Here is a 19,546-nt window from a genome sequence, read left to right as displayed (position 1 = left end):
CCGGACATGTACTGTAGAGTGTCCGGTGTGCCAGCGCGCGCGTGCTTGACTTCTGCGCGCTTCTGGCGCGCATTAAATGCGCCTGCAGGTGACCGTTGGCGCGAAGTAGCTGTTGCTCTGCTGGTTCACCGAACAGTCCGATGTACACCGGACAGTCCAGTGAATTATAGCGAAGCGAATTCCCGAGGCTGGCGAGTTCCAGAGCTGCTCTTCCATGAGGCACCGGACATTGTCCGGTGTACACCGGACAGTCCGGTGTACACCGGACAGTCCGGTGATTTATAGTGGAGCGCCTCTGGATTTTCCCGAAGGTGACGAGTTTGACTTGGAGTCCTTTGGTGCACCGAACACTGTCCGGTGGCACACCGGACAGTCCAGTGCGCCAGACCAGAGGTGCCTTCGGTTATCCCTTGCTCTTTTTGTTGAACCCATTCTTGGTCTTTTTATTGGCTAAGTGTGAACCTTTAGCACCTGTATAACTTATACACTAGAGCAAACTAGTTAGTCCAATTATTTGTGTTGGGCAATTCAACCACCAAAATAATTAGGAACTAGGTGTATGCCTAATTCCCTTTCAGACACCCATGGGAACCAATGGGCATCTTGACCTCGACACGGGAGGTAAATCCATAGATCAAAAGGTATACCGGTCAATGATAGGTTCTTTACTCTATTTATGTGCTTCACGACCGGATATAATGCTTTCTGTATGCATGTGTGCAAGATTCCAAGCCGATCCTAAGGAAGTTCACCTTAGGGCCGTAAAACGAATCTTGAGATATTTAGTTTATACTCCTAAGTTTGGCCTTTGGTACCCAGGGGATCCACTTTTGATTTAATTGGTTATTCAGATGATGATTGGGCAGGGTGTAAGATTGATAGAAAGAGCACATCAGTGACTTGCCAGTTCTTGGGAAGATCTCTGGTGTCTTGGGCTTCTAAGAAACAAAATTCTGTAGCTCTTTCTACCGCTGAAGCCGAGTATATTGCCGCAGGCCATTGTTGTGTGCAATTACTTTGGATGAGGCAAACCCTTAGGGACTATGGTTACAAATTAACCAAAGTTTCTCTCCTATGTGATAATGAGAGTGCAATCCGCATGGCGGATAATCCCGTTGAGCACGGTCGCACTAAGCACATAGCCATCTGGTATCACTTTTTGAGGGATCACCAACAACGGGGAGATATCGAAATTGCTTACATTAACACCAAAGATCAATTAGTCGATATCTTTACCAAGCCATTAGATGAGAAATCTTTTACCAAACTTAGGCATGAGCTAAATATTCTTGATTCTAGGAATTTTGATTGATATTTTGCACACATAGCTCATTTATATACCCTTGAGCATATCTCTTTCATGTGCTATGACTAATGTGTTTTCAAGTGAATATTATGCTAAGTCATAGATTGAATGGGAAATGGTGTCCTCGGCGAAGACAAAAGGCTTCCACTCCACTCCACCAAATTATTCATCCTTCGTCGTCGCTCCACACCGCTCTCCAATTTGGTATAATCTTCACTCATATATTATTTATTTACCAAAGGGGGAGAAAGATTACCAAAGGGCTTATATTTCACTCACAAGTACCCGTTTTTGGCGATTCATGCCAAAGGGGAGAAAGTATTAGCCCAAAGCAAAAGGACCTCACCACCACCAATTTCAAAAATTTGTAGTCTTTCAATTATTAAAGAAGTTTTTTTACTTTCAAATTGGTATCTTATTTTTGATATAATTTCAAATTGGTATACCCTCTTCAAAATTAATATCTAAAACCCTCTTGAACACTAAGAGGAGGATTTCATTAAGGGGGAGTTTTGTGTAGTCAAAAGGAAAAGCATTTGAAACAGGGGAGAAAATTTCAAATCTTGAAAATGCCTCTCAAAATCTTATTCATATACCTTTGACTATTTGCGAAAGACTTTGAAAAGAATTTCCAAAACATTTGCAAAACAAAACAAGTGGTGCAAGCGTGGTCCAAAATTTTAAATAAGAAGAAAGCCATCCATGCATATCTAGTAAAAATAATTATTGGTTTCATTCCAAGCAACCTTTGCACTTACCTTATTCAAACTAGTTCAATTCTGCACTTTTATATTTGCTTTGGTTTGTGTTGGCATCAATCACCAAAAAGGGGGAGATTGAAAGGGAAATAGGCTTACACCTTTTCCTATATGAATTTTGGTGGTTGAATTGCCCAACACAAATTAATTGAACTAACTAGTTTGCTCTAGATTATGAGTTTTATAGGTGCCAAAGGTTCAACACAAACCAATAAAAGACCAAGAAAGGGTTCAAATAAAAAGAGCAAAAGACCACCCAAAGGCAACCCTGGTCTAGCGCACCGGACAGTGTCCGGTGCACCAGGGAACCCAACTCCGAACTTGCCACCTTCGGGAATTCTGGGAGCCACTCTGCTATAATTCATCGAACTGTCCGGTGTAGCACCGGACTGTCCGGTGTACCAGCGGAGTAACGGCTATGCAGCGCCAACAGTCGTCTGCAGAGGAACAGTAAAACGCTACAGTGCGCGACTGCGCGCGCAGAAGGCGCACCGGACAGTGAACAGGACATGTCCGGTGCACCACCGGACTGTCCGGTGACCCAGTTGTCAGAAGCTCCAACGGTCGGAACCCAACGGCCTGGTGACGTGGCTGGCGCACCGGACTGTCCGGTGGCGCACCGGACTGTCCGGTGGCGCACCGGACTGTCCGGTGCGCCATACGACAGAAGCCTTCACCAACGGTCAACTTTGGTGGGTGGGGCTATAAATACCCCCAACCACCACACTTCAATGCATCCAAGTTTTCAGCCTTCAAACCTCATACAAGAGCTCTAGACTTCATTCAAAGACACAAACAAGAAATCAAATCCTCTCCCAAGTCCAAAGATCATTCCAATTAAATAGTGACTAGTGAGAGAGACGATTGTGTTCATTTGAGTTCTTGCGCTTTGATTGCTTTTCTTCTTTCTTCTTTATTGTTTCCAACTCAATTGTAATCAAGGCAAGAGACACCAATTGTGTAGTGGTCCTTGTGGGGACTTAGTGTCCCGATTGATTGAGAAGAGAAGCTCACTCGGTCTAGGTGACCGTTTGAGAGAGGGAAAGGGTTGAAAGAGACTCGGTCTTTGTGACCACCTCAACGGGGAGTAGGTTTGCAAGAACCGAACCTCGGTAAAACAAATCACCGTGTCATCCGCCTTATTTGCTTGTGATTTGTTTTCGCCCTCTCTTTCGGACTCGAATTTAATTCTAACGCTAACCCCGGCTTGTAGTGTGTGCTTAAGTTTATAAATTTCAGATTTGCCTATTCACCCCCCTCTAGGCGACTTTCACCTTTGCCTTGAGCATTCCTAATCTTTCTTTTAGGTGAAGATTAACCTTTAATGCTTGTGATTTTACCAATTGAAAGAGCACAATCTCTACTTATGAATTTCCATGAAATATCTTAAAAGAGATTGCATTTGAAACACAAGCAATAGTTTCCTATTTAGCAACCTCTAGTATATAAATGATAAAAAGGTTACTAAAATAAGGAAACCTCATGATATGAACTAAATTACCCTTACAAGCATCATGCATAACATTAATTAAAAAAAGATGAAAGTAGCATGATTATTTAATTAAGTTTATAGGGCAATTTTAATTCATAACATGGTGAGTGATTAATGTAGAAGACTCAGAACCAATTTAAAGCATGTAGATTGTCAGAATATAAACATATACACTTGCAATCTACCATATAATTGGATCTTTTCCAAGGCAAGGTAAAATCTTTTAAGTTCATTCTCAAGTGCTTCATTTTTCCTATGTGGCTACAAAAGACACAAAGGAATATACTAATTAAAAGCAATGTGCACTTAAGAATTAATTGTTACCATCATTTGGATATCACTTAGTTGTAAGCCTTTTGCTTGATTCCCACAAAGGTTAATCCTTATTCCCTACAACACAAGTTCTTTGCTAGAGATGAATATGAAGTTAGTGATATAACAACTCAATTCATCTTTGGGACGATCTTAAAAGAATAGTCAATGTAAGATTGATAGCTTGAGATAAGAATTGAGTTAAACCACTCAAGCACCCCAAAGCTTCATATCATCTCTAGGTACCTACAAAACTTATCAAGTACATTTTGGTACCCATCTCATGATGGGTCCATCAAGGTTAGCCAATAAGGACTTAGGCACCCAAATAGCCTTGGTCCTAGAATGTGGTGAACTCATCACCTTTCTAGCACAAGAGTCAAATTTGGGTCTCCTAAGCATATTTGAATGTATTGCCAAGTTAGGCTTAGGATTTTTACCCTTTGGACAAACCTTGAATAGATGACCCTTTTCACGGCAATTGTAACAAAGGCGGTGCTTGTCCTTGCAATGCATTTGCCTTTTGTTTTCATCTTTTTTGATGGTCATCTTTCTTGATCGTGCAAGGTTTTGGTTCTTCATGTGGGGGCATGAATCAATTTCATGACCCTTCTCCTTGCATCCATAGCACCTTATATCGCTTCTCTTTGATCTTTCTTTGTTGAAGCACATAGGTACATTGTTAGAGCAAATAGTATGAACATTAATTTTCTTACCATGAATTTTGCTCATGCCCTTCTTGGAAAGCTTGGTATTCTTTTGAAGGGGTTTTGTGCATGCTACGGTTGTCCCTTTCTCAAGCTTTTTCACCATATTATCATGATTATCTTGAGAAGGTTGAGCATGACACTTTCCCTTCAATTGAGTCAAGCTCCTTCTTAGCCTCTCATTTTCTTCCTTGAGCTCATTGTTTGCTTTTGCATAGGAAACATTACTTGTTCCTGAAAATTCTTGCTCAATGGAAGATTGACTTTCTTGAGAGCAACATTTGTTAGCACATGATAATATAGTTTCTATTTGAGTACATGTGCATATGTGAGGTTGGTATGATTTCAAATTAATTAACACAACCTCATGAGCCATTTCTAGCATGATATGTGAATCTATAAATTTATTATGAGAGCACACAAGCATATCATGTTTTTATTGTAAAGCTAGATTTTGAATATTTAGCTTTTCTATCGTGTTCTTGAGCATAGCATTTTTATTTTCTAATTGAGCAATATATGATGAATGATTAACAACTTTAATTTGCTCAATTGAAATGTCTTCATACCTTTGGACCAAATCATCATGAGAGCACTTTAGCTTCTCATGCTCTTTGGTCAACTTCTCTAAGTCTTCGATTTTTCTAATGAGAAAGTCTTCTTGCTTATGAAGCATTTCTTTTTGTTCTTCCGCTCTTTTCATGAGTTTGAGCAAGCTCATCCAATTTTTCTTGCTTAGCTGAGCGAAGAATTGTTGAAGATCATTCTCATCTTCACTATCACTTTCTTGCTCCTCCTCATCCTCACTTTCTCTTTCACTGTCACTCACATTAGCGATAAAGCACATATGAGAAGTGGATTTGAAAGACGAACCTTGTGAAGAGGTGGATTCGTCGTTTGGTCTCCATCGATCATTTTCTTCTTCTTCAATCTTGTTCTTTGCATCATCTTCCTTCATTTTGAGGAACATCCTTTCGGCGATTCTGATGGCAAGGTCTATTGCCCTAGGATCAACATCTGTACCAAAAGATGAAGTCGAGGCAACCTCAGCTTTTTCAAGCTTAGAAGCACTTTCGTTTCTTAGTCCCCCCGACATGATCTTTTCCTCACGCGGTTAAGCGTTAGAACGAGGATTAGGCTTTGATACCAATTGAAAGTTGCCTAGAGGGGTGTGAATAGGCAAGTTGAACCTTTTTCAACAAAAAACTAGAAACGAACTGGGTAAAACTAGTTCAACCGGTGTCAAAACCGGTTCAACTGTTTTGCACGAGCTCAACTAAATGATGAGATATAAAACTGAATTGATCTCGAGATTCACCCAGTTAACTTTGGAAATGAGATATTCTAGATAATCCATAGGGTTCAAAGTAGTAGATCTAAGAAGGGAACTCCTCAAAATCCACACATCAAAAAGATATAAACAAATCTTCCACAAAAGGGTGAGAGAACGGAAGAACACGAACAAACACAATGAACAAGAATACAAGAGACACAAGATTTATCCTGAGGTTCGGTCACACTACAAAAGGTGCCCTACTTCCTCATTGAGGCGCCCACAAAGAGTCGGGTCTCTTTCAACCCTAATCCTCCCTTCGCCGACCACAAAGGTCAAGCCCACACAATAATCTTTGCTCAAACGAGCGGGTAATACAAACTTTCTTGTGGTCTTCAACAAAATTTGGAGACTCACAAGAGACACCTAGTCATCTAGGAGCTAGAAGCTCCAAGAGTAATGAATCCACAAAGAACTCGATGTAGTACCAAAGCTTGAATGAAGAAGAGCAAGAGAGATTTGGAGATGAAGCACAAAAACTGCAGCTCTCAAACTCACTCAAAGATTTCTCTCCAAAAATTTGAAATGGGAGAGGCAAGAGATGTGTGAGAGAGAGAGTGGGAGGTGTTCTTCAAGTTAGAAATGGAGTTTGGGTCATGCTCTTTTGTGTGGAGAGAGAGGTAGGAGTGAGTATATATAGGTGGGGCTTCAAAACTAGCCGTTAGGCTGATTTTGGCTGTGGAGGACCGGTTGAACTGCCCCTAGGGCCGGTTCAACCACTTGGGGCAGGCTGATAGTCAGTCTGCCAATCAGACTGCAGGTCAGACTGCAAAAACAGGTCCTAACACCGGTTGAACCACCCCTAGGGCCGGTTCAACCGCCTGGTGGTCAGACTGACAGTGAGTCTGCCAGTCAGGAGGTCAGACCGGTTAGGTGACCCTGACACCGGTGAACCGCCCCTAGGACCGGTTCAACCGGTATTGACCAGTGAGGCCTGGGAAAAAACCCCAGTTGAACTTTCCCTGGACCCCGGTTGAACCTCTCTGGACCCCGGTTGAAGTGAAGTTCAACTGTAGTTGAGGTGAAGTTCAATTGCAGTTGCGGTGAAGTTCAACTATAGTTGAAAAAGCTCAACTGCAACTGAAGATACAGTTGAAGTGAAGTTCAACTGTAGTTTAGGTGAAGTTCAACTGTAGTTGAGGTGAAGTTCAACTGTAGTTGAAAAAGCTCAACTGCAGCTGAAGATACAGTTGAAGTGAAGTTTAACTGTAGTTGAAAAAGCTCAACTGCTTTTCAACAGGAACACTCTAGGTTTCTCAATCCTAACCACGGTCAACCATAGAATGTTAAAGAGATTTTTGGTTTTCAAAAATAGCTTTTGAATATAGAGGCTTGAGTTTTGGCAAACATCAACCTTTTTTTTGGATTCCCCTTTATAGTACGACGATTCCTATACTCAAGTTAAATCAAATTAATTAAGTAAACTCCTTGAGTCATTTGTGTCTCATGTTATGTCTCCATGGCGTTGCTTCATAAGGATCACAAACATCTTTATCTCACCTTTTGAAGCAAACACAACTCAAACCCTGTGACTTGTACCATATCACCATATATGAGTTCAAATCATGGATCCAAGTCACCGTTCTGATTCATCAACATGTTATAATTCTTCATAGCTGATTAGTTCATCGACTTAGTGCAAGTACTCTCTTCTTCACCTTAGCCATGGTACCTCGGTCCACAAGCCGTCGCTTGGCCTTCACCTTCGCTTAGTTCCTCGAAGCCCTTTCCTTGCTATCTTCACCCTATCAAGCCATTCTTGAGTCACATCATATTAAGCATCCATTGAGAGAATCATTTCTTCAATATTGTGAACCTTGCTTGAATGTCTTCTAGATATAACCGTTAAGATCAATCAAGCTCTAGTTTGATTCTCATAGAAGCATATATGGACTGATAGTAATATGGTCAAGCCAATTCACGATTCCTCATATCTTATTCACTTTGGCTTGACCAATCCTCTTAATCACTTCATCCTCTATTCTGATCATATGTATGTAGTGATTTCTCAGGTCTTGTCCATATATTCAAACCAATATAGAGACCATATTATATCCATTTGCATTGTCTCACTAGTTATTTAACCTTGTGTTGAACCTTTGTCCACTATCATTATACACTATTCAAGTATGTTCATCATACTAAATTTCCTGTTCAACACTTAGCAAACTTGTTAGTCTTTTAAATGTGTTGTTATCCAAATTACCAAAACTCACAAAAGGGATGAATGCACTTTCAAAAATGCCTAGAAAGAAAATTCATGCTGCATCAAATGAGCATAATATTTCATTCAAGACCTTTGATGCTTCATATGTATTAACTAACAAATTAGGAAAAATAGTTGTCAAATATGTTGGGGGCAAACATAAGAGTCCAAAGACTTGTGTTTGGGTACCCAAGGTACTTGTTTCTAATGTGAAAGGACCCAAGACCGTTTGGGTACCTAAGAACAAGGCCTAAAATTGTTTTGTAGGTTTATGCATCCGGTGGTTCAAGTTGGATAATCGATAGCGGGTGCACAAACCACATGACAGGGGAGAAAAGGATGTTCTCCTCCTATGAGAAAAATGAAGATCCCCAACGAGCTATTACATTTGGGGATGGAAATCAAGGTTTGGTCAAAGGTTTGGGCAAAATAGCTATATCTCTTGACCATTCTATTTCCAATGTTTTCTTGTAGATTCTTTAGATTACAATTTACTTTCTGTTTCTCAATTATGCAAAATAGGCTACAACTGTCTATTTACTGATATAGGTGTTACTGTCTTTAGAAGAAGTGATGATTCAATAGCTTTTAAAGGAGTGCTAGATGGTCAGCTATACTTAGTTGATTTTAATGATAATCAAGCTAAACTAGACACTTGCTTAATTTCTAAGACTAACATGGGTTGGCTCTGGCATCACCGACTTGCCCATGTTGGAATGAAGAATCTTCACAAACTTCTAAAGGGAGAGCACATTTTAGGACTAACGAATGTTCATTTTGAGAAAGACAGGATTTGTAGCGCATGTCAAGCAGGAAAGCAGGTTGGAGTCCATCATCCACACAAGAACATAATGACGACTTACAAGCCACTTGAGCTACTCCACATGGATCTATTCGGCCCGATCGCTTACATAAGCATCGGCGGGAGTAAGTACTGTCTTGTTATTGTGGATGATTATTCTCGCTTCACTTGGGTATTCCTTTTGCAGGAAAAATCTCAAACCCAAGAGACTTTAAAGAGATTCTTGAGACGGGCTCAAAATGAGTTCGGATTGAGAATTAAAAAGATAAGAAGCGACAATGGGACGGAGTTCAAGAACTCTCAAATTAAAGGATTTCTTGAGGAGGAGGGCATCAAGCATGAGTTCTCTTCTCCCTACACACCTCAACAAAATGGTGTAGTGGAGAGGAAAAATAGAACTCTACTGGACATGGCAAGAACCATGCTTGATGAGCACAAGACACCGGACCGGTTTTGGGCGGAGGCGATTAACACCGCCTGCTACTCCATCAACCGGTTATATCTTCACCAAATTCTCAAGAAGACATCATATGAACTCCTCTCTGGTAAAAGGCCTAATGTTTCATATTTTAGAGTCTTTGGGAGTAAATGCTTTAGTCTAATTAAAAAAGGAAGAAGTTCTAAATTTGCTCCTAAGGCTGTAGAAGGCTTTTTACTAGGGTATGACTCAAACACAAGGGCATATAGAGTCTTCAACAAATCCACTAGATTAGTTGAGGTTTATTGTGACATTGTGTTTGATGAGACTAATGGCTCCCAAGTGGAGCAAGTTGACCTTGATGAGTTAGATGATGAAGAGGCTCCATGCATCGCACTAAAGAACATGTCCATTGGGGATGTGTGTCCTAAGGAATCCGAAGAGCCCACATAAGCACAAGATCAACCATCATCTTCCATACAAGCATCTCCACCAACTCAAGACGAGGATCAGGCTCAAGATGATGAAGATGAAGATCAAAAGGATGAGCCACCTCAAGAGAAGAACATGGATCAAGGGGGAGATGAAGATGATCTAGATAAGGAAGATGATCAACAAATAAGGGATCAAAGACCGCCACACCCAAGAGTCCACCAAGCAATTCAAAGAGATCACCCTGTCAACTCCATCCTTGGTGACATTCATAAGGGGGTAATCATTAGATCTCGAGTTGCACATTTTTGTGAACATTACTCTTTTGTGTCCTATATTGATGCAGGGTGGAGGATGCACTAAGAGATCCGGATTGGGTGGTGGCTATGCAAGAGGAGCTCAACAACTTCACAAGGAATGAGGTATGACATTTAGTTCCACGTCCTAATCAAAATGTTGTAGGTACAAAATGGGTATTCCGCAACAAGCAAGATGATCATGGTGTGGTGACAAGAAACAAAACCCGACTTGTGGCAAAGGGATATTCACAAGTCGAAGGTTTGGAATTTGATGAAACTTATGCACCTGTAGCTAGGCTTGAGTCAATTCATATATTCCTTGCCTATGCTACTTACCATGGCTTTAAGCTCTATCAAATGGACATGAAAAGTTCATTCCTCAATGGACCTATCAAGGAAGAGGTCTATGTTGAGCAACCTCCCGGCTTTGAAGATAGTGAGTACCCTAACCATGTATATAAACTCTCAAAGGCACTTTATGGGCTCAAGCAAGCCCCAAGAGCATGGTATGAATGCATGCAAGACTTTCTTATCACTAATGGCTTCAAAGTCGGTAAAGTCGATCCTACTCTCTTTACTAAAACTGTTGCAAAGGACTTATTTATATGCCAAATTTATGTCTATGATATTATATTTGGATCTACTAACAAGTCAACTTGTGAAGAGTTTAGTAGGATCATGATACAAAAATTCGAGATGTCCATGATGAGGGAGTTGAAGTATTTCCTTGGATTTCAAATCAAGCAACTCCAAGAGGGCACCTTCATCAGCCAAACTAAGTACATTCAAGATATACTTAAGAAGTTTGGAATGAAGAATGACAAACCCATCAAGACACCCATGGGAACTAATGGGCAGCTCGACCTCAACACGGGAGGTAAATCCGTAGATCAAAAGGTATACTGGTCGATGATAGGTTCCTTATTCTACTAATGTGCATCTCGACCGGATATTATGCTTTATGTATGCATGTGTGCAAGGTTCCAGGCAAATCCTAAAGAAGTTCACCTTAGGACAGTGAAAATAATCATGAGATATTTAGTTTACACTCCTAAGTTTGGCTTTGGTATCTTAAGGGATCTAGCTTCGATCTAATTGGGTATTCTGATGCCGATTATGCCGGATGTAAAATAGATAGAAAGAGCACATCAGGGACTTGTCAATTTCTGGGAAGATCCCTAGTGTCATGGGCTTCAAAGAAACAAAACTCCGTAGCTCTTTCCACCACCGAAGAGTACATTGCCACATGCCATTGTTGTGCGCAATTACTTTGGATGAGACAAACCCTTAGGGACTATGGCTACAAGTTGAGCAAAGTCCCTCTCCTATGTGATAATGAGAGTGCAATCCGCATGGTAGATAATCCCGTTGAACACAGCCGCACTAAGCACATAGACATCCGGTACCACTTTCTGAGAGATCACCAACAAAAGGGGGATATCGAAATTGCTTATGTTAGCACCCACAACTAATTAACCGATATCTTTACCAAGTCACTAGATGAGAAAACCTTTAGCAAGCTTAGGAATGAGCTAAATATACTTGATTCTTGGAACTTTGATTAAAATAATTGCACACATAGCTAACTTACATACCTTAGATCATATCTCTTTCATTTGGTACAAATGCATATTTCTTATTCTTCTTGTGCCAAGGCCAAGACTAATGTGTTTTCAAGTATATCTCTATGATTAGTCTTAGATTGAAAGGGAAATAGAGTTTTCAGCAAAGACAAGGCTTCCACTCCAACTCTGACGGTATCATTTACCCTTTGTCGTTGCTCCTACAACTCTCAATGGTATGACCCTTCATTCGTATTTAGTTTACCATTTGAGAGAAAGTGTTAGGCCCCAAAGGGGGGTGGGAAAATGCAAGAGGGCTCTCAAGTTCTCCGTTTTTTGGCGCTTAATGCCAAAGGGGAGAAAATATTAAGCACAAAGCAAAAGGACCACACCACCATTTCAAAAAAAAATCAAAATGAATTTTTAATTGGTAAATTTCAATTGGTGTATTTTTCAATTAGTATCCAATTTACAATTGATATGTGAAAGTAGAATTTCAAATTGGTATCTTCAAAACTTCACATTAAGTATAGAAGAATTTCAATTAGTATATTCTCAATTGGTATCTAACTTTCAACTCTTATGTGAGAGAAAATTTTCAATTGGTATCTACTTCAAAACCCTCTTGAAAGCTAAGGGGAGAATTTCATTCAGGGGGAGCTTTTAGATAGTCAAAGGAAAAGCATTTAAACAGGGGGAGGAATTTCAAATCCTAAAAATGCTTCTTGCAATCATATTCCTATACCTTTGACTATTTGCAAAAGTTTTTGAACAGATTTCCAAAAGATTTTCAAAGACAAAACTTGTGGTGCAAATGTGGTCCAAAATATTAAAAAGGCAATTCATTCACTCTTATTCATATGTTTAAATCTTTCATTGATTTAATTCTAAGTAACCTATGCACAATCATCTCAAATTGCAAACTAGTTACATTTCTGCACTTTATATTTGCTTTGGTTTGTGTTGGCATCAATCACCAAAAAGGGGGAGATTGAAAGGGAAATTGGGTTAACCATTTCCTATAATTAATTTTGGTGGTTGACGACCAACACAAACAAACAGACTAACTAATTTATCTAGAATTCATGTATTACAGGTGCATAAGGGTCAACATAAACCAAGAAAGAATCAGTTAGGGGACACAATTTAATTGGAGCAAAAGGACCCTAGTGTGCTGGTTTTTGGCGCACCAGACAGTGTCCGGTGCACCAGGCCGTATAGAGTTAAACCAGCCACTCTCGAGAATTTGGAGACGCGCTCCGCTATAATTCATTAGACTGTCCGGTGTGCCACCGGGTCCGGTGAATCAGCGGAGCAACGACTCTCTGCGCGCAAACAGTAACCTGCCGTGATGAACAGTGCATGTCAGAAGTCAGAGAGCACCAGACTGTCCGATGTGGCGTCGGACTGTCCGGTGCAGCTAGACAACAAAAGCTCCAACGATCGACCAGCTCCGAACCCTAACGATTGCGCTGACGTGGCGCGCACCAGACAATGCACAGTGACTGTCCGGTGGCGCACCGGACTATCTGGTGCGCCCATCGCCAGCAGAATTCAGCCAACGACTAGAAGTGGTTGGGAGGCTATAAATACCCCCAACCACCTCATTCACTTCCATCCAAGCATTTCTAAGTTCTCATTCATTGCAAGAGCAAAAGCCCAACACTCCAAGACACAATCAAAGCAATCAATCTACTCAAAGCCCCAAAATCAACTCTAGTGCATTAGGGCTTGTGAGAGGATCACTTGTGTTCTTTTGTTGCTCTTCTTGGATTGGCCTTTTCTTTTTCCCTTCTATTTCTCAAGTGACTTGTAATCGAAGCAAGAGACACCTAAGTGTGTGGTGGTCCTTGCGGGGTCTAAGTGACCCGAGAGATTAAGGAAAAGGCTCACTCGGTCTAAGTGACCGTTTGAGAGAGGGAAATGGTTGAAATAGACCCGGTCTTTGTGACCTCCTCAACGGGGACTAGGTCCTTTGGAACCGAACCTCGATAAAACAAATCATCGTGTTCACTCACCTTGATTCTTGTTTGATTTGTTTTTCCCCTCTCTAACGTTTCCTTGCTGGTGTGAATTTGAGTTGGTTCACATACGTCATCCGCAATCCTTGAGCAACTCCTAGCAAGAGAGATATTCTTTTGGACTTGATATTAATTCTAACGCTAACCCCCGACCTTAGTGTGTGTTTAAGTATATAAATTTCAGGTTTCGCCTATTCACCCCCTCTAGGCGACTTTCAGAACCGTTGATGGCAGAAGGAACCGCGTGGATTAGATCTTGAAGAGACAATGTTTTGGTCTTTGGATCACGACTGGGTGGATGAGATTAGAGCGTCCGCATACCCCTTTGCCTGTGAAAACTGGACCGTGGATCTCGGATCCTATAGACCTAGTGGCATACCATTTCATCACACTACTACAAATCATGTTATATGAGACGGTTAATTTTTAGTTATTAAGACGCTTATGAAGTGTCCAAATTTGACGGAGTCGCAAAAGATGTACCACATTTAAGATGGTTATAAACCGTCTTAAAAGATATTATATAAGACAATTTTTAATTATAACCGTCTGAAAAAGGTATTTGTTTAAGTCATTTTGTCCGATAAACCGTCTGAAAAAGGTATTTGTTTAAGTCATTTCGTCCGATAAACTGTCTTGAATTAGGTTTTTTTAAGACACTGCTTCTAAAGAACCGTAGAGAATACAAACATTAAAAGTCATAAAGTATTTATCAAACCGTCTCGAATATCCTACAATAATAGACGATTACAATAGGAAAACCATCTTATTTATGTGACTAATAATGGACGTTTTAGAAACCATCTTATTTAGAATACTGATATTAGACATTTTGGTGACCGTCTTATTAAGATTTAAACGAAATGACTTACACGGCAGTACATTCTTCAATTTATAATCATTTTTTCAGATATCATATTATAATAATTTGAAAGAGAAATATACATACACATATACTGAACAACATTATAATTAATATAATATAAATAAGTACCATTCAATATATCATAAATAAGCATTGTCAAACAACGCATACATAAGTGTACTCTAAATCTAAACTAAAATACAACTGTTTGCACTAATGTTAAGCCTAACTTTATATGAATTAAAGTCTTCAGACTTTTGCGACCACCAAATTTGAATTCCATTCTATGTTTTCCTGTACAACAAATAGGAGAAAACTAGACATAGCAAAAAGCTCCAAGCAGCACGTGGATGGTCTCAAAGCTGCCCTTGTGCTTCTCCCTGTTCTTGATGGCTCCTACACGCCCGGTGTTCCTCCCGCCAGTCACCATGACCACATTGCCGACATCAAAATTGATGAAGTCCATGATCTTGTTGGTCTCCAGATCGATCTTGATGGTGTCGTTAGCCTTGATGAGCGGGTCGGGGTAGCGGATGGTGCGGCCGTCGTAGGTGTTCAGGTAGGGGATGCCTTTTTGGCCAAACTGAACAGACATCACCTTGCAGAGCTTGAACTGCACACAAACCAATAGAAAAACAGTGAGCACTTCACATGACATTTTCAATGTAGCACGTGACATTTTCAATGCAAGCAGTGAGCAACATCTATTATTAGTCCTAACGATTGTAGCACATGACATTTTCAATGCAAGACTTTCATGCACACAACATATATGGACAGTATAGCAAGGATAAGGTACACATATCTACTAATGAAAAACAGCAACCTCACACAGCTACCAAGATCGTCATGCTCAACTAGAACAATGAGAGATGATGTGTTAAATTGGCTGGCATTGCAAGCACGTTGTGCTGTTCCAAGACTTGACACAGTTTATCAGGTGATATACTTGGATCCATGACCTCAAAGAATAACTTACAAAGAGTTGATATGTGCATATAAGACTCTAATTATAGTTAACAGTGGGAAAGTACGAGGATCAATTAAATGGTACAGCAGGCTAACCATATTGGTCTCGACCGAAGCTGAGTCCATTGTAATCTGCTCGATTGTCTTCAGTCCCTCTAAGAAAATGAACCCAACAAGACATACAAGCTTCAATACCCAAACTCCACAAACAGAACTAACGTTAAGTTGACAAGCAAGCCAATTTGCAATGGAGTCTAGAGCCTAGAGCCTAGATGCAATGGAGCAAACAACAGTAAAACATTTGGAAATAAAAATAGTAATCCTCTCTCTGGTACTTAGTACTTACCATATTGATCCTTCAACATCTTCTTATGATAATCGTTAAGGTACACTGTTTGATCATAAATAGGATATTTAACCTGCATCAAAAGTATAGTAACATGAAACACCTTTGAGAATTTATTTAAGACTAATTTGACATAGGGAAGAAATGAGTCATTACAGAAGCCACTGCTTGACATCTTGATGTGCGCGCAACACAGTGGTTTACCTCCATGAGCGGTTTTCTCCATAGCAGGGAGAGCGCGTGGGCGGCTGCGACGGCGGCCTGGAGAGGGTCGCCCATGCTGGGGCCTTTAGGGCTCGTTTGGCAGCCTGGTGAATTGCACACCGGCCAGCCACAGCGGGGGCAATACCTGCATTACCTGTCCCACGTGTGGTGCAGTCCTGTGGGGCATAGGTTCCCTGTGTCCGTTTGGCAAAGATTGCTGCAGGTAACAGACAAGCAGTGCAAGAGGGACAAGCATGCACATCTACGAACAAGCAGTGCAGGTGGACAAAAGGCAGGTCACATGATAATACATTTTAACCTTAACAAATAAGCATAGTAATTGAAATATGTAAGAATCACAGATAATTATAAACATGAACATGGAGGTACCATTGCTGGTGCTTTTATTTGACAATATAAATATTTAATTATTTTTAGAAAAATTCTATTTTGCACCAACCAAAGAATTTTACGAATCACAAAGTCTGCAAAATGGAAACAGTAGCCCTAGCAGCTAGCAAGAGACAGATTGGTTGAGCTCTTCCTGATTGTGTTCTTTGTGTATGGTGATTCATTGATCATCAGAATTGATTCTCTGTAATTCTCTAAAGTAAACTCAGTGACACATATAGGATTCCATGCATCAACTAAATGAGAAGAAGCTGCTTTTTTAACTCTCAGTTCCATGGTTTATTTTAGAGAACTGCTAGAAAAAGTGTGGAAAAAATATTTCTCAATAAAAAATTGTTTGATGATAGAGCTTCTTCTAAATTCAGCGTGAAAGATTCTAATGCTTTTCTTCCTTTTTCTTTAAAGAAAAAATATAGAGCTAGGCACAAATAATTACTAGAACCTACACTCTTCGGGTCTAGAAACAACAAGTAATCTGAAAATGGAGGTCATCAACATTGCGCAGCGCTTGCTAAATCGCAGTTCCTCTGTTGGTGATGGAAAAATGTTTTTTTGATTGACACAACCACCACATCAAACAACAGATGAGATTATTGTTGTCAGTAACTCAGCATCTAGCACTAATCGTATGACCATAGTCCTAGTGCTGCTCATCAAAATATGCATCAGTTTGATAGCACCAGAGAATGAATGCATGTGTTTGTGAGAAATGCAAACTGACATATAATTGAAAACCAAGAAATGCTAATATACTCTGGCACAAGAAGAAGAAATTTACTCTCACAGCTACATGAGGGTTCCTTTTTAACATACCAGTATTTAGTAAACTGTAACTTGATCTCAGCTTAGCTAGTTGCTCAGTTCTTAATAGGAACAAGAATATAAAGCAAGCCTAAAGTGCAATGTTTAAAAAAACTAAGCCTGAAGTGCACTGTTTAAAAAAAACTAAGCTATGTTTAAACTGCATCCACGGATGCACCGACCAATTTATCAGAAAAGACCTAATCAAAAGAGAAAGATTTCTAGGTGGAGTTCTAGATTGCAAGTTTAGATTGCACGCATGGATGCACCGATCAAGCTATCAAGCTAATCTATCCTACCAGCAGATCCTCAGCGATGATGCAAGCAAGCACTAGCAGCTTCTTCCATAACGAGAATCAAATATAGACAACAGATCTAAACGGAATAAGCTAAAAAGGTGGAAGCTCACCAGATTCTCAGTGTCTTCTTCTATAATGAGAGAGGTGGCGATATAGAAGCGGTGGGTGAGGGCGGCGATGGAGGGGGACTAGGGGAGGTGCCATAGAAGCTGCGGATGATGGAGTTGACCGCCGGATCCAGAGGAGGAGCACCGACTGCTGGATTCAAAGGAAGAGACGAGACGTTCTGTATCCGACCATTGGAGGGCAACGACTGGATCTGGAGGAGGTTTGGCGGTGAGCTTCTTCCTATGTGTCTTCTTCTTCGCCAAGGACTCCAGCCCTAACGCTAGCGGGCCCGGGGGACGGCGGTTCACTGAAGATGGAGACGAGGACATGGTGGCAGCGGTGCTAGGGTTATGGGGTTTGTGGAAGACGAATGAGAGGGAAGTCGGTTCGCCGCTCGCGTCGAACATGGAAGTGTAGGAGAAACCAACCTAATTTTGGGCTACTGTTGGCGACTCATTAGGTTTAGCATCAGGGTAGGTAGGATGGATTAATTTAAAAGAAAGTATAATGACATTTAAAAAAAGATGACACAAGATGATCGTTAAAACTAGTGTTTTAATATAGTATAAAATATATAAAAGATTTGTTAAATTAGTTTTCTAATTAGGCTACATTTAATACCCGTAATTACCATTCAAATATTTGATATGGTAGTGACTAAATTTTATTTGGGTGGAACCAAACAACCCCTCAGTTTGATAATTTTTTTAGTCTGAAGTCGCCCATAATTTTGATAATTTTTTTCAGGTCCGAAGTCAGAGTACATCCACATATCTGCATGCTTGAGCACGCGGCACTACAGAAACACAATGAAAGCTAAAGTGGTCGGGTTTTTTGGAGTTTGACAATGTAAATGTAAAAGTATTGATATATTCATCATAGATGGATATATCTTCCTAAACCTCTTGGTACATAAATGATAGGAATTAAAGGAAAATGGTGACTTATGTCTCTTGTGTGACACATTAATGATCGGGTCGCATGTGGGTCTATTTTACCATTTATATCAAGTTGCAGAAATAAGTTTTACATTTTATATCATATATATAATCAAACTAAGCCGAATTCACTATTCACTACGTTTTTTCATAATACGTCTCATTAGAATATCATACAAAGAAGGTTTCATATTTAGAAGTGTCTAGTATACTTACTAACATTTAAGACAGTCCTTATAGTCTACACGACTCTAATACTATCTTTATTTGAGATGGTTTCATATATAGACGTGTCTAATATACTAACCAAAATCTAAGACAATTCTTGCAATCTTAATGACTCAAAAGGTATATTTATTTTAGGCGGTTTTCAATAACAATCCGTCTTAAATCAATATAAGACATTTCTTACAATGTAACTGTCTCAAAACACTTCTTTATTAAAGACGGATCTCTAACAAACTGTCTTACCTTACTCATCACCATATGATAAAAGACGCTTCTATAAAATGCACTAATATCCGTCTTAAAATGTGCGTCTTAAATAAGCATATCTCTAGTAGTGTCAAGTGGCCGATCAAATCGGAGCCGTCGGTCTAAGATCCAACAGATCCCCTTGGACCATACCCCTTCTGCGCGACCATTTTTACATAAGAGACCTCAAACCTTTATATATATAACCCGCCATCCTTTCTAGTCCAAAACTAATTACTCTCAGGTCCTGTTTTTCTTGGTTTTGACCCTGGGTTCTCAGGTATTGGTGGCCACCATCCCTAGACTTTGGTAAATCATATAAATAAGCCTAGAAATGATTTTTAGTGTAAAAATAAACTGAAATCCTAGATAATTCATATCTAACTTGATTTAACTCTGTTTTAATCTGTTCCATTTGCGTTAGCTTCATAATAGTATTGCCTATGCTTTAGTAACATTATTTATGTGCCAGGTTTTCAAAAG

General features: G+C 40.0%; 1 protein-coding gene across 4 annotated transcripts; it reads right to left on the bottom strand.

Annotated features, from left to right (window-relative positions):
• Nucleotides 1-14,600: 14,600 nt before the first annotated feature.
• LOC103654685 (40S ribosomal protein S4) lies at nucleotides 14,601-18,140 on the bottom strand. Of its 4 annotated transcripts, none has more exons than XM_035967546.1 (5): nucleotides 17,654-18,118; nucleotides 16,033-16,294; nucleotides 15,829-15,901; nucleotides 15,579-15,637; nucleotides 14,601-15,126 (listed from the first exon to the last, which is right to left on the bottom strand). In XM_035967546.1, the coding sequence occupies exons 2-5, from the start codon at nucleotides 16,105-16,107 to the stop codon at nucleotides 14,830-14,832; spliced, it is 504 nt and encodes a 167-aa protein (XP_035823439.1). In that variant the 5' UTR covers nucleotides 16,108-16,294; nucleotides 17,654-18,118; the 3' UTR covers nucleotides 14,601-14,829. The 4 variants fall into 4 exon arrangements, with proteins under 4 accessions (XP_035823439.1, XP_008679752.1, XP_008679753.1 ...); XM_008681530.3 differs by having other exon boundaries at nucleotides 15,985-16,294; nucleotides 17,654-18,103; XM_008681531.4 differs by having other exon boundaries at nucleotides 16,033-18,140.
• Nucleotides 18,141-19,546: the final 1,406 nt, after the last annotated feature.

The sequence above is a fragment of the Zea mays genome, chromosome 4, assembly GCF_902167145.1.
Source record: "Zea mays cultivar B73 chromosome 4, Zm-B73-REFERENCE-NAM-5.0, whole genome shotgun sequence".
Taxonomy (NCBI): domain Eukaryota; kingdom Viridiplantae; phylum Streptophyta; class Magnoliopsida; order Poales; family Poaceae; genus Zea; species Zea mays.
Note: the sequence above shows the minus strand (reverse complement) of the source record. Positions and strands in the feature narration are given on the sequence as shown.